Source organism: Hemitrygon akajei, chromosome 7 (genome assembly GCF_048418815.1).
Source record: "Hemitrygon akajei chromosome 7, sHemAka1.3, whole genome shotgun sequence".
Taxonomy (NCBI): Eukaryota; Metazoa; Chordata; class Chondrichthyes; order Myliobatiformes; family Dasyatidae; genus Hemitrygon; species Hemitrygon akajei.
This window is the reverse complement of record NC_133130.1, coordinates 53251300-53265624: the sequence shown is the minus strand read 5'-3', so window position 1 is coordinate 53265624 and position 14325 is coordinate 53251300. Positions and strand designations below refer to the sequence as shown.

At 44.1% G+C, this 14325-nt stretch overlaps 1 protein-coding gene across 1 annotated transcript in view; it reads left to right on the top strand.

The window, feature by feature from the left end:
- The window catches only part of vash2 (vasohibin 2), a 137445-nt gene that overhangs the window by 83749 nt on the left and 39371 nt on the right, over positions 1-14325 (top strand). The window contains exons 5-6 of the mRNA XM_073050866.1: positions 575-956; positions 10124-10239. Of these exons, the coding sequence (XP_072906967.1) occupies positions 575-956; positions 10124-10239 (498 nt within the window). The remainder of the gene's footprint in view (positions 1-574; positions 957-10123; positions 10240-14325) is intronic.

Below are 14325 nucleotides of genomic sequence, written 5' to 3'. Positions count from 1 at the left end.
GTAAATGTAGACTTGATTACTGGCATCTGTAAGGTTTCAAATTAAATTTCATACAAAATGGTGCAAGTAGTTTCCAAGAAACTGTTTTTGAGAAGAAAATTCATGGTGATGCCCTTCGTTAAAATAAGTTAATCGAATTTCTGATCTTGAGTGGATATCTTAGCAACTTTCTGTAAATTAAAGTCTCATTGAACTTAGACAGCATTTCTCTGTTATCATAACATTTTACATAATTAATAACTTGCAAATATTTTGTCTGTTACTTTGTTGATCCTCAAGTGAATTTGGAAACTTGTAATTCCCAAAATGTCATTCTACATGTGTGACCTTTGACAGAGAATGCTGGGAAGCAATTTCTCCTGAAGCAGGGCCAGGAAATTACTCCATCACGATTCCATTCTCAGCTGTTAAGTTCAACCAGACTTTCCATCACAATTGCCCTAATGACACATGACAATCATGTAAGTTACATACTATTGAATAATTTTAGAGATTTTTCTCTAGTATAAGTGAAAGACTGAGCCTCGCCTTATGTATTTTAAATGTTTATTTTGATCCTTAACATAATAATTAGATACTTTACCAATGGACTAGCAGTCCTAGAACGCTTTCCAATCAGCTTTAAAACCCAGTTCTCAGGGAATTGCTTTCACCATGTGGTACTTGGTGTCTACTACAATGGTCGTTACGGCACTCTAGGTATGAGCAGAAGAGAGGACTTGATGGACAAGCCCTTGATTTTTCGAACACTCAGTGACTTGTTTTTTGAATTTGAGGAGTCTTACAGAAAGTACCTCCACACTGTGAAAAAGGTGAAGATTGGCTTGTTTGTATCACATGACCCACACAGTTTCCAGCAGATTGAATGGAAGCATTTAGTTCTGAACACCAGCAAGATGAGCAGAGAAGAAGTGAGGAAGGAATTGGAGAAGCACGCTCGAGATATGAGAATGAAGGTAAGTGCACCACACTTGTAATCCACTCCTCACAATTTGGTTAATAAAAGATCATGTGGGAGGCATCTCACTCACGATATCTCTGTTTAATTATTTATTCTTGTATCATTTACTTTTTTAAAGAATTTTACAAGGTTAAAAGACAAGAAATTGTAGCTGGGTAGAGACATTAACCTTCCAAATAATGAAATTTTAATAAGTCCTTGGTAAGCTCAATAACCAGACAGAGAGAGTGTGCAACATAGATTGTTTTGTTGGAAAGAGAGCACACTGTGGATTCATATTTAGAAACTTGTAGATGTTGTGCAATCGAACTGCTACAACTTGTCGTGTTAATACAATGTGTTCATGTGGACTGCTTTTGTTACTACAAACAACAACTGGGGAATATTTTGAAGAATATAAACTAGGAGGATTTGAAATTTTATACATGTCAATTATGTTGTACAGTATTCTTGATTTCCCATGGGCTTTGCTTAATGAGAAGGTCATGTCTCAATACAATGTTTACGTCTGTTAAAGTCAAAGTTGAGGTTTTTTTGTCAAATTAACAAATACATATATGCATACTGTAGGTGCAATATAAATCTTACTTTTCCAACATCACAGGCACACAGCATTATGAGCACTATTCGCAAATGCAGTCATCAGAGTGGTCATAGTGTGGCTAAACTAGTAGAGATGAGGGTTTCAAAGTTCAAAGTAAATTTATTATCAAAGTACAAGAGGTGATTGATAAGCTCGTGGGCTAAGGTAGAAGGAGCCAATTTTAGAAAACCTAGCACATTTATTTTTCAACATAGTCCCCTCCTACATTTACACACTTAGTCCAGCGGTCGTGAAGTATACGGATCTTGGACCTCCAGAAAGTGTCCACAGCAGGGGTGATTGATAAGTCTGTGGCCTTAGGTAGAAGGAGATGAGTTATACAGCTCTCATTACATGCACATGCAGCTCAACTCTTTGAGTGATTATGCAGGAAGTTTGAAGTTAATAACTCATCAGTTAATAACTTATCGGGGGTGATTGATAAGTTGGAAATTAGTTATTAACCAAACTCCCTGCATAATCACTCAAAGAGTTGACCTGCATGTACATGTAATGAGAGCTGTATAACTCATCTCCTTCTACCAAAGGCCACAGACTTATCAATCACCCCTGCTGTTGACACTCTCTGGAGGTCCAAGATCCGTATGCTCCACGACCGCTGGACTAAGTGTGTAAATGTAGGAGGGGACTATGTTGAAAAATAAATGTGCTAGGTTTTCTAAAATTGACTCCTTCTACCTTAGCCCACGGACTTAGCAATCACCCCTCGTACATATATATGTCACGATATATAACCCTGTGATTCATTTTCTTATGGGCAATCACAGTAAATACAAAAAACCACAGCAGAATCAATGAAACACCACATCCCAACAGGGCAGACAACAACCAATGTGCAAGAAAAAACTGCACATACAAAAAGAAAGCAAAAAAATAGAAATAATAATAAGAATAAATAAATAAGCAATAAATATCAAGAACATGAGTTGAAGAGTCCTTGAAAGTAAATTCAGTCCATTGGGGTCAGTTCAGTGATGGGGCAAGTGAAGTTGAGTGGAATTATCATATCTGGTTTAAAAGCCTGGTGAATGAAGGGTAATGGCTTTTCCTGAACCTGGTGGCAAGGGCCCTGATGCTCCTGTACCACCTTCCTGATGACAGCAGCGAGGAGAGAGCATGTCCTGGGTGGTGAGAGACCCTGATGCTCCTGTACCACCTTCCTGATGACAGCAGCGAGAAGAGAGCATGTCCTGGGTGGTGAGAGACCCTGATGATTGATGATGCTCGCCTGCGACAGCACTCCATGTAGATGTGCTCCACAGAGGGGAGGGCTTTACCCATGGTGGTCTGGGCCATATCCATTACTTTTTGAGGGACTTTCTGTACAAGGGCATTGGTGTTTCTGTACCAGACTGTGATGCAACCAGTCAATATACTTGTGGTAAACTATGTATACCTGTCTGGACATGCCCGTCTGCTGACTGCTCCTGTGGCTCCTCCCACAGACCCCGGTATAAAGGTAATTGGAGGCACTGCTCCTCCCTCAGTCTCCGAGATGCCGTGCTCCCTTTTTCTGCTAATAAAAGCCTATCGTTCACCTCCCGTCTCCGGGAGGTATTGATGGTGCATCAATACTCTCCACCACACATCTATAGAAGATTTGCAAAGTTTTAGGTGACGTGCTGAATCTTCGCAAATTTCTAAGCAAGTAGAGGTGCTGCTGTGCTTTCTTTATAATGACACTTGTATGCTAGATCCAGGACAGATCCTCTGAAATGATAGCATCGAGGAATTTAAAGCTGACGATGCTCTCCGTTTTTTGGAGTTTTCCATTTGCTTCAAGAACTGAATAGTTGAAGGGAAGTAGCTGTTCTTGAACTTGGAGGTTCGGGTGTTCTGTACCTCTTGCCCGATGACAGCTGCAAAAAGATAGCTTGACCCAGATCGTGGTGACTTTGATGGATGTTGCATTCTTGAGGCAGTACCTCCTGTAGGTACTGATGTTGGCAGGGAGGGATATATCCATAATGCATTGAACCGATTCCCATACCCTCTGCAGCTTCTTGCATTTCTGTGCATCAGAATCAGGTTTAATATCACTGGCATATGTTGTGAAATTTGTTCTTATGCGGCAGCAGTACATTACAATACATGATAATAAAACTGAGTGTGTGTATATATACAGTAGCTATAAAAAGTATTCACCCCCCACTGAAAACTTTCATGTTTGATTGTTTTACAACATTAAGCCACAGTGGATTTAATTTGCCTTTTTTGACACTGATCAACAGAAAAAAACTCTTTCATGTCAAAATGAAAACAGATCACTACAGAGTGATCTAAATAATTACAAATATAAAACATAAAATAATTGATTACATTAATATTCAGCCCCTTCAATTCAGTATTTAGTAGATCCACCTTTGGCTCATTAAAAGCCTAGAATCTGTGTGGATAGGTCTCTATCAGCTTTGCACATCTGGACACTAATTTTTCCCCATTCTTCTTTACAAAACTGCTCAAGCTCTGTCAGATCGCACAGGGATGATGAGTGAACAGCCCTTTTCAAGTCCAGCCACAAATTCTCAATTGGATTGAGGTCCAGTCTCTAATTTGGCCTCTCTGGGACATTAACTTTGTTGTTTCTAAGCCATTTCTGTGTAGCTTTGGCTTTATGCTTTGGGTAATTGTCTTGCTGGAAAACAAATCTTCTCCCAAGTCACAGTTCTCTTGCAGACTGCGTCAGGTTTTCCTCCAGGATTTCCCTGTATTTTGCTGCATTCATTTTACCCTCTACCTTCACAATCCTTCTAGGACCTACTGTAGTGAAGAATCTCCACAGCATGAAGCAGCCACCACCATGCTTCACGGTAGGGATGGTGTGTTTTTGATGATGTGCAGTGTTTGGCTTACACCAAACATAGCATTTAGTCTGACGGCTAAAAATCTCAATTTTGGTTTTATTAAACCGTAGAACTTTCTTCCAGCTGACTTCAGAGTCCCTCACATGCCTTCTGGCATACTCTAGCCGAGATTTCATGTGAGTTTTTTTTTTCTACAGCAGCTTTCTCTTTGCCACTCTCCCATAAAGCTGGGACTGGTGAAGCACCCAGGCAACAGTTGTATGTGCAGTCCCTCCCATCTCAGCCACTGAAGCTTATAACTCCTCCACAGTTGTCATAGGTCTCTTAATGGCCTCCTTCATGAGACCCCTTCTTGTACGGTCAGTCAGCTTTTGAGGACAGTCTACTCTAGGCAGATTTACAGCTGTGCCATATTCTTTCCATTTCTTGATGTTTGACTTAACTGTACTCCATGGGATAGTCAGTGACTTGGAAATTTTCTTGTATCCATCTCCTGACTTGGGCTTTTCAATAACCTTTTCATGGAGTTGCTTGGAGTGTTCTTTTGTCTTCATGGTGTAGTTTTTGCCAGGATACTGACTCACCAGCAGTTGGACCTTCCAGATACAGGTGTATTTTTATTACAGTCAATTAAAACACTTTTGCTACACACAGGTCTCCAAAAACAGGTCTCCATTTAAATAATTATGTGACTTCTGAAACCATTTGGCTGCACTAGTGATGATTTGGTGTGTCATATTCCAGGGGGAGAATACTTATTCCAGGAGGGGAATGAATATTTTTGTAGCACTATTAATACTGTATATAAAGTTAAATTAAATAGTGCAAAAAGAGGTGAAAGAAAGCAGTGAGGTAGTGTTAATGGGCTCAATGTTCATTCAGAAATCTGACGGCAGAGGGGAAGAAGCTATTCATTAATCACCGAATATGTGCCTTCAGGCCCCAGTACTTCCTTCCTATTGGTAGCAATGAGAAGAGGGCATGTCCTGTGTATGGGGGTCCTTAATGATTAATGCCACTTTTTGAGGCATCGCTCCTTGAAGAAGTCCTGAGTGCTGTGTTCACAACTTTCTACAGCTTATTTTGAACCTGTGCAGCTTCCCCACCGCCACCCCATGTACCGGATGGTGATGCAGTCAGTTAGAATGCTGTCCGTGGTACATCTATAGAAGTTTGGAAGTGTCTTTGGTGACATACCAAATCTCCACAAACTCTTAATGAAATATAGCTGCCTTCTTGTAACTGCATTGATAAGTGAGCCCAGGATAGATCCAAGAACTTGAAATTGCTCACCCTTTTCACTTCTGATCTCTTGAAGAGGACTGGTGTGTTCCCTCGTCTTACCCTTTCTGAAGTCTGCAATCAACTCTTTGGTCTTACGGACGACAAGTGCAAGGTTGTTGCTTAAATACCGCTCAACCAGCTGATCTATTTCACTTTCGTATGCCTTCTCGTCACCGCCTGAGATTCTGGCAACAATAGTTTGGCTGTCAGCAAATTTGCAGATGGTGCTTCAGCTGTGCCTAACCACACGGTCATGGGAGTAGAGCAGTGGCTAAGCACACATTCTTGAGGTGCAGCAGTGTTGATTATTAGTGAGATGGAGATATTACTTCCACACAGATCGTGGTCTTCTGGTGAGGAAGTACAGGATCCTTTTGCAGAGGGTGGTACAGAGACCCAGGTTTTGGAGTTTTTTGATCAGAACTGTAGGAATGATTGGGTTAAATGCTGAGCTATAGTTAGTAAAGAGCAGCTTAACATAAGTATTAGTATTGTCTGGGTGATCCAAGGCTGTGTGACAAGCCAAAGAGATCGCATCTGCCATAGACCTTTTGTGACATTAGGCAAATTACTGTGGGTCCAGGTCTTAGAAAAGAGTTAATTCTACCATAACCAACCTCTCCAAACACTTCATCACTGTAGATGTGAGTGCTACTGGACAATAGTTGATAAGGCAGCTCATCCTGCTCTTCTGGTATGATTGTTACCCTTTTGAAACAGGTGGGAACTTCCAAATGTAGCAATGTCTTTGAACAAACCCACAAGTTGGTTGCCACTAGTTTTCAGAGCCATACCTTGGGGCCGGTCCCCTTGCGAGTGTTTCCCCTCTTGAAAGAAGTTTTGATCGACCTCCAAGACAGAGGACACAGGGTCACTGGGTGCTGCAGCAATCCTCGTGGTTTTAGTTTTATTCTCCCTTTCAAAGTGAGTATAAGAAGCATTGAGCTCGCCTGGGAGTGAAGCATCACTGCCATTCATGACATTAGTTTTTGCTTGTCGGTAGCAGTGGCCTGTAAACCCTGCTGGAATTGTTGTGCATCTGATTCCACCTCTAACCTCAATCAGAATTGTCATTTTGCTCTTGAGAATGCTCACTGTAAGTTGTGCCTGGTCTTCTTGTATAGTCCTGGATCTCCGGACTTGAATGTCACAGATCGGCTGTTGACCTGCGGTGCTGATCCAGATTGGTCCAGATTCAGGTCAGCTCTGAGGCAGGAGTTAATTTGCACCATAACCGGCTTCTCTGAAGCATTTAATTACAGTTCACGTACGTGCTACCAGGCAGGCCACCAAACTCTTCTTGGGCATCAGTACAATGGATGCCTTTTTGAAGCAGATGGGAACCAAGAGCCACAGAACTATGAGGTTGAATATGTCTGTAAATGCTCCAGACAGTTGGTCCACACAGATCTTTGGTACTCAGCCAGGTATGCTGTCTGGACCAGATGGCTTTCATGGATTCACCCTGTTGTAGGACATCTGGACAAGTACCCTCATCTGAAGATGTGGAAGCTTTTAATACATTACATTGCAACAATGCACATAAAACTATGTTACAAATATAGAAGGAATAGGGGAAAAGACACATTAAAATATAAAAAAGATGTTTGGAGTATGATGTAGTTCTGCTACTAGTTATGAAAAGCAAAATTGCTTAAGGGATAGTCAATCACTTGCAAATATGCTAATTTGTCAAAATGCTTTTCTCTTTAAAAAAAATGCCCACATTAATTTAAACCAGCTACAATGAAACCTGGTTGTTCCTCTTTGATGGAAAAGCTGTTAATGTATGGCTTGGACACACAAAACACAAATTTGCTCGGTATCTTCTTTTCACATGGCACTCTTTGTGCCTTTGCCCTGTCACTGAAAGCTTCTGCAACACCAACCTGATCTCAAATCTTTATTATCATCTGTCAACACTAGATCCTCCCTTGCACCAATTAGTTCTAGATTTTAACATTGCTTAATATTTGATGAAACTTCGACTGTATATGTCAGGGGTGGCCAACCTTTTACATTCAATTTTTTCACGCAGGAGTTCAGATGCGCCGTACAACTCTTGTACCCCCATTCAAGTCTTTTAAAAATATGTTAATATGGACATATTTAGCATTTTTACATGATCTATTGATTTAATATATGTAAAAACAAGATAAACATAACTTACCTAATGAGACGTTTAACAAATATATTTTGTCTTCTTTTGATTTCTTCGTTTTTCCTAATCAAGTATTCTTTCCGTAACTCAGACCTAAGCACTAGCTTCAGTTTTCCTTCTATTCCAGTCTGATGTTGTGTTTTATAGTGTCTATTAAGATCATGTCTTCTATTATGTGAGAGAGTGTTTTCACAAACAATGCACAACAGTTTTCCTGACGAACCGGCTATAAATAAGAACTAATTTTCCCGCTGTTCATTGAATTCACGCTTACTATCACTCTCTGCTTTTCTTTTGCACTGAGATGGGTAATTGAATGTAAAAACAAGGCTTAATTTTCGAAAAAGTATAAAACTGCAAATGTTCACAAAGGACAAACAAAGTGCAACTCCGTAGCGCACGAGTATCAATTGTAAACTGACTGGCAAAAACCTGCGACGCACTGCTGGTGCAGACGCCTGGCGCCTCAGGATCAGACAAGTATCAAACGTGTATTGAACAGTTATGGAACAACTGCAGACCAAAAGCCCTTCTTTCTTAGTTTGACTCATTGAACTTTTTTTAAAAATTGAAAACAGATTAATGTGAAAGAAGATAACATTTGCCAAAAGATATGCACAAAATAATAAAATCGCTAAAAATAATTGCTAAGTTTTAGATTTATTCTCAGTAAAACCCATTTCCAGCTCTAAGCTACTTGAATTCCTGTTATAGATATTTTTCTACAAATCGGTTTTTTGGTTAATACTTTCTGCATGAGTAGGCTTACTCTTATTATTATCACTGGGGTGCAATGTGCCACTTCTAATCATCCAATGCGCCACTTTTGCTGCATGTGCCACAGATTGGCCATCCCTGGTATATGTTATATTTTTAATTTTATAATTCAAATTTCTGTTTCAACTTTTGCTTAACATAATTATTTGTTGTGACTCATCTGCATTTTATAATGTCAAGGATACAAATCGTTTCACAGTGTTGTTGAATGATGTATTTTTGCTCAGTGGGAAATAACTACATATTAGTATAATGAATATATGGATAAGTTAAATTAGCCATTTAATGCTGCACATTACAATTGACCTTGGAAACCTTAGACCAGAGAAAATTAATTTGGCTTCTCTCAATATTTTGTACCTGGTACCGTTTTCTTAAATGCTCTGTCCTTGAATAACCAGGTGTGCCAAGTAGCAAGTTCCCATAACAGAATGCAATATTATAAGAGACGTCTACATCATAAAAGAGCTGATAAATAACAATTTCTGTGGTTAACTTCTATTGCTTACCACCTAGAAACTCAAATGGCCAAAACTGGACAAGTGTTAATCCACACAAAATGCCGGAGAAACTCTGCAGGCCAGGCAGCATCTATGGAAGAGGGTATAGTCAACGTTTCTGGTCGAAATCCTAGGTCTCGGCCCGAAACATTGACTGTACTCTTTTCCATAGATGCTGCCTGGCCTGTAGAGTTCCTCTAGCATTTTGTGTGTGTGTGTTGCTTCGATTTCCAACATCAGCAGATTTTCTCTTGTAAGTTTTAATCCACTCTTTGTTCATATGGACTGCGTGTTATTACAACAAATATCTGGAATGGTTCGGAGAATATAAGCAATGAATGCTTGAAGTTTAATAGATATGTTAAATCGAAAGTACAAAATAATTTATTTTGAATTGCTACTTAATAGAAGTGAATTTGATCCATCGATAGTGGAGTATCTCACTATTTCCACTTCCATCCATTGCATGTTTCAATAGCTAACTTCCATTACTGTGCTTCCCTGTCCAGGATTTCTGTTAACATGGCTGCTGTTGTATCCTCGTAGCACTGAATATGCTTTGGGGAAATCTGTGCATGGCCGTGAAGCTAAACATGCAAGTAATTTTTTGCTGGCTAAAACCAAATGCCACAGTTGAACTAGATTGAAGACTGTTGTATTTTTTTTAAAGTATTTTATTTTTATTGAGATACAGGCAAGGAATAGGCTCTTCTGGCTCCTCGAGCTGCATCACCCAGAAATCCCTGATTTAGCCCCACTGAGAACGTTAAATGATTGTAGGAAGCAAATCAGTTAACCCCAAGAAATTTTCTCTGCTGCTAGTACTCAAAGTATTTAAGAACACAGTCGCATGTGGGAAAACAAGATTTAATTACTCAGTGCTGCTATGCACACTAGATAAAGCTGGAAATTTTTGTATTAAATCAATTACTTCCTAAAAAAGGTCAAACTGATATCACAGCTGTCTGAGACACCAATTGATTAGTAGAGTTTTAACAATATTCTTATTGTTCTTTTTATTATTGGAATTAGATGATAAAAATCTCAGGTTCCCAGTCTCCGGTTAAAGAACGACAGCGGGGAAAATCCTTGTCACCTCGGCGTCGACAAATAAGCCCTCAGAGACGACTTAACCGAAGAGATAAATCGTAAGTCTTAAGCTTTTAGTTAATGTTTTAGCTAAAGTTAGCTAGAGCTAATAGACCTTTCATATTAGAGTCATAAGTTATTCAACATGGCTACAACCACTTCAGCCCTCTATCTTCCTTCTGATCATTAAATACCTGTAGCGATGTGCTACACACAGCGCTGAAATAACGACACGCAGTCGGTAAGTCGTTTCAAGACTAGTTTATTCAAACTTCGCGGTGCTGGTATTTCAATCCCTAGCGCCCGCCCTCTCCGGGCGGAACTAACGTCAGAGGTGCATTACCAAAGTCTCTCCCCGCGCGCTGGCTATTTGTGAGCCGGTTCGCCTGTGTAGAAAGTGGGTCGCCACATAACCACTCCCCCCCCCCAGAACCGGCGACCCCCCCCCCCTCCCAATGTCCTCAGTTTGGGTCGGACTCTGTTTGGGAGGTCTGCCTCTGCACCGCAGTGCCTGAACCGCGACCGGCTATGCCAAGTCCACATGGGCTGGTTTGAGTTGGTCCACCGTGAAAACCTCCTCTTTCCCCCCAATGTCCAGAACGTACATGGACCCGTTGTTGTTGATCACCCTGAACGGCCCCTCGTACGGCCGCTGTAGCGGCGCCCGGTGTCTGCCCCTTCGTACTGTTACGAACCCCGTAACTGGGTCATTTACCAGCAAAGATAGAGACGTCCTTTGAAGTCTGATGATACTATTTTTAACAGTATTTATTAGTAAAAATACACAAAAATAATATCAATGCAAATATACAGATAATATACGTTGTCAATACTAAATCTAAAAGTGCGGGTATAATAATAATCAATAAGAAATAAGCTCTATCGTTGTCTAGGGGATAATGTATTGTCTGATGGAAATATAAAGTTCACTCAGTTCATGCAGGCTGTAGCCTTTGGGGACCGCTGTGTTGCAATGGTTGGAGAGAGAGAGAGAGAGGTTTGGAGAAAAACTTGCCGACTTTCCTTTTATGATTTCGATCCGTCAGGAGTCTCATTGTCGTGGCCCTTCACTTGTGGCCTCTCCTTTAGCTAAACCGTTCTTCCGTGATGAGCCCGCCAACCCAGGCAGGGGAGGACGCACACGAGCCCCCCACCGGCCTTCGCTATAAAACGCTATCACGGGATTTCTAGCATTTCTCCTGGTGCGTCTAAAGGGGTTGTTCCCCAGACCCCTCTTTTATCCTTACTCACGGGGTCTCAGATGTCAATCATGTTGGGATGATGCAATCCCTCAACCAGACCACTCTGGTTGTCCCCTGAGGGGCTTCAATGAATAGTACAGTACTCAATACACAATTCCGTCTCCAAGAGACATTGGCCGTTATCAGTGGTTCCATTCCACTGAGGCCAGGACACATTCCAAACCTTGTGTATTCTGCGTGTCTCTCTCTCATTTCCTGGGTCCCAGACCCGAATTAATAGCGATCTTGTGATTCTCAAAAAGGAGGGGGCTACTTTGTACCCTTCGGCCCCTCAGAGTTGCTTCACATTCATAACAGTACAAACACAAACTTACAGTTTTGCAGGTCCTTGGGTACATGGGTCGGGGTCCGTCCGTGCTGTGAAGTCGGTACGGGGGCCAGGTTGCCGAGCCTTTCGCGTAGCCTGTCCAGGACTGCTGCAGGTTCTTCCTCTTGCCCCCTTGGGGCTGGTATGAACTCTCCCGGGACGGCCAGGGGTGCGTCGTACACCAACTCGGCTGATGAGGCGTGCAGATCCTCTTTGGGCGCTGTGCGAATTCCAAGCAGGACCCAGGGAAGCTCGTCCACTCAGTTAGGTCCTCTCAGATGGGCCATGAGAGCCGACTTCAAGTGACGGTGGAAGCGTTCCACTAGTCCGTTCGACTGTGGGTGGTAGGCAGTAGTGTGGTGTAGCTGCGTTCCCAACAGGCTGGCCACAGCTGACCACAGGCTGGAGGTGAACTGGGCGCCTCTGTTGGAGGTAATATGGGCCGGTACCCTGAAGCGTGCTACCCAGGTTGCGATCAGTGCTCGGGCGCAGGAATCGGCAGATGTGTCGGTGAGCGGGACCGCCTCTGGCCACCTCGTGAACCGGTCCACCATAGTTAGGAGGTACCGCGCTCCTCGGGACACTGGTAGGGGGCCCACGATATCCACATGAATGTGGTCGAACCGCCGGTGGGTGGGTTCGAACTGCTGCGGCGGGGCGTTAGTGTGTCGCTGCTGTACCTTGGCTGTTTGGCACTGTGCGCACGTTCTGGCCCATTCACTGACCTGCTTGCGAAGTCTGTGCCACGCGAACTTGCTGGAGACCAGCCGGACGGTTGTCCTGATAGATGGGTGCGCCAAACCATGTATGGAGTTGAAAGCTCACCGCCTCCAGGCTGCCGGGACGATGGGGCGAGGTTGGCCGGTAGCCATGTCGCACAGGAGGGTCCTCTCACCTGGGCCTACGAGAAAGTCCTGCAGCTGCAAACCCGAGACTGCAGTCCTGTAGCTGGGTATCTCGTCGTCTGCCTGCTGCACCTCCGCCAGTGCTGCATAGTCCACCCCCAGGGACAGGGCCTGGACAGCTGGTCTGGAGAGTGCGTCCGCCACGACATTGTCCTTTCCCGAGACATGCTGGATGTCCGTCGTGTACTCGGAGATGTAGGACAGATGTCGCTGCTGGCGAGCCAACCAGGGATTGGACACCTTCGTGAACGCGAAGGTCAATGGTTTGTGGTCCGTGAACGCGGCGAACAGCCTGCCTTCTAAGAAGTACCTGAAATGCCGGATTGCCAGATACAGTGCCAACAGCTCCCGGTCGAAAGCACTGTACTTGAGCTCGGGTGGTCGCAGGTGTTTGCTGAAAAACGCCAGGGGTTGCCAGCGGCCCGCGATGAGCTGCTCCAGTACCCCACCGACTGCCGTGTTAGATGCATCCACTGTGAGGGCGGTAGGGACGTCCATTCTGGGGTGCACTAGCATCACAGCATTTGCCAAGGCTTCTTTCATTTTAATGAAAGAGGTGGCGGACTCCTCGTCCCAGGTAAAGTCCTTGCCTGGACGCGACATCAGGGCGATCAGGGGGGGCATGATTCGGGCAGCTGAAGGGAGGAAACGGTGGTAGAAATTTACCATACCCACGAATTTCTGAAGGCCTTTGATTGTGTCGGGTCGGGGGAAATGGCGGACTGCGTCTACCTTAGCGGGCAGAGGGGTTGCCCCATCTTTAGTAATCCTGTGGCCCAGGAAGTCGATGGTGTTGAGCCCGAACTGGCATTTGGCCGGGTTGATTGTCAGGCCGTATTCATTCAGTCGGGCGTAGAGTTGACAGAGATGGGACAGTTGCTCCTGATGACTGCTGCTGGCTATGAGGATGTCGTCCAAATAGATGAAAGCGAAGTCCAGGTCGTGTCCCACCACGTCCATTAATCACTGAAACGTCTGTGCGGCATTCTTCAGGCCGAACGGCATGCAGAGGAACTCGAAAAGGCTGAACGGGGTGATGAGTGCCGTTTTGGGGACGTCGTCCGGATGCATCGGGATTTGATGGTATCCCCCTGGACAAGGTCCACCTTGGAGAAGATCCGTGCGCCGTGCAGGTTTGCTGCAAAGTCCTGTATGTGCGGCACGAGGTAGCGGTCCAGTGTTGCAGCCTCATTCAGTCTGCGGTAGTCGCCTCATGGTCTCCAGCCCCCTGTTGCTTTGGGCACCATGTGCAGGGGGGAGGCCCATGGGCTGTCGGACCGCCGTATGATCCCCAATTCCTCCATCCTCTTGAATTCCTCCTTTGCCAGGCGGAACTTTTCCAGGGGAGCCTTTGTGCGCGGGCGTGGAGGGGTGGTCCCTGGGTCGGAATGTGGTGCTGTACCCCGTGTCTGGGCATGGCTGCCGTGAACTGCGGTGCCAGAATCGATGGAACGTCCGCCAGGATTCTGGTGAATTCGTTGTCTGACAGCGTGATGGAGTCCAGGTGTGGGGCCGGCAACTTGGCTTCACCCAGGGAGAACGTCTGGAAAGTCTCGGCATGTACCAGTCTTTTCCCTTGCAAGTCGACCAGCAGGCTGTGAGCTCGCAAGAAGTCCGCCCCCAGGAGTGGTTGGGCCACCGCGGCCAGTGTGAAGTCCCACGTGAACCGGC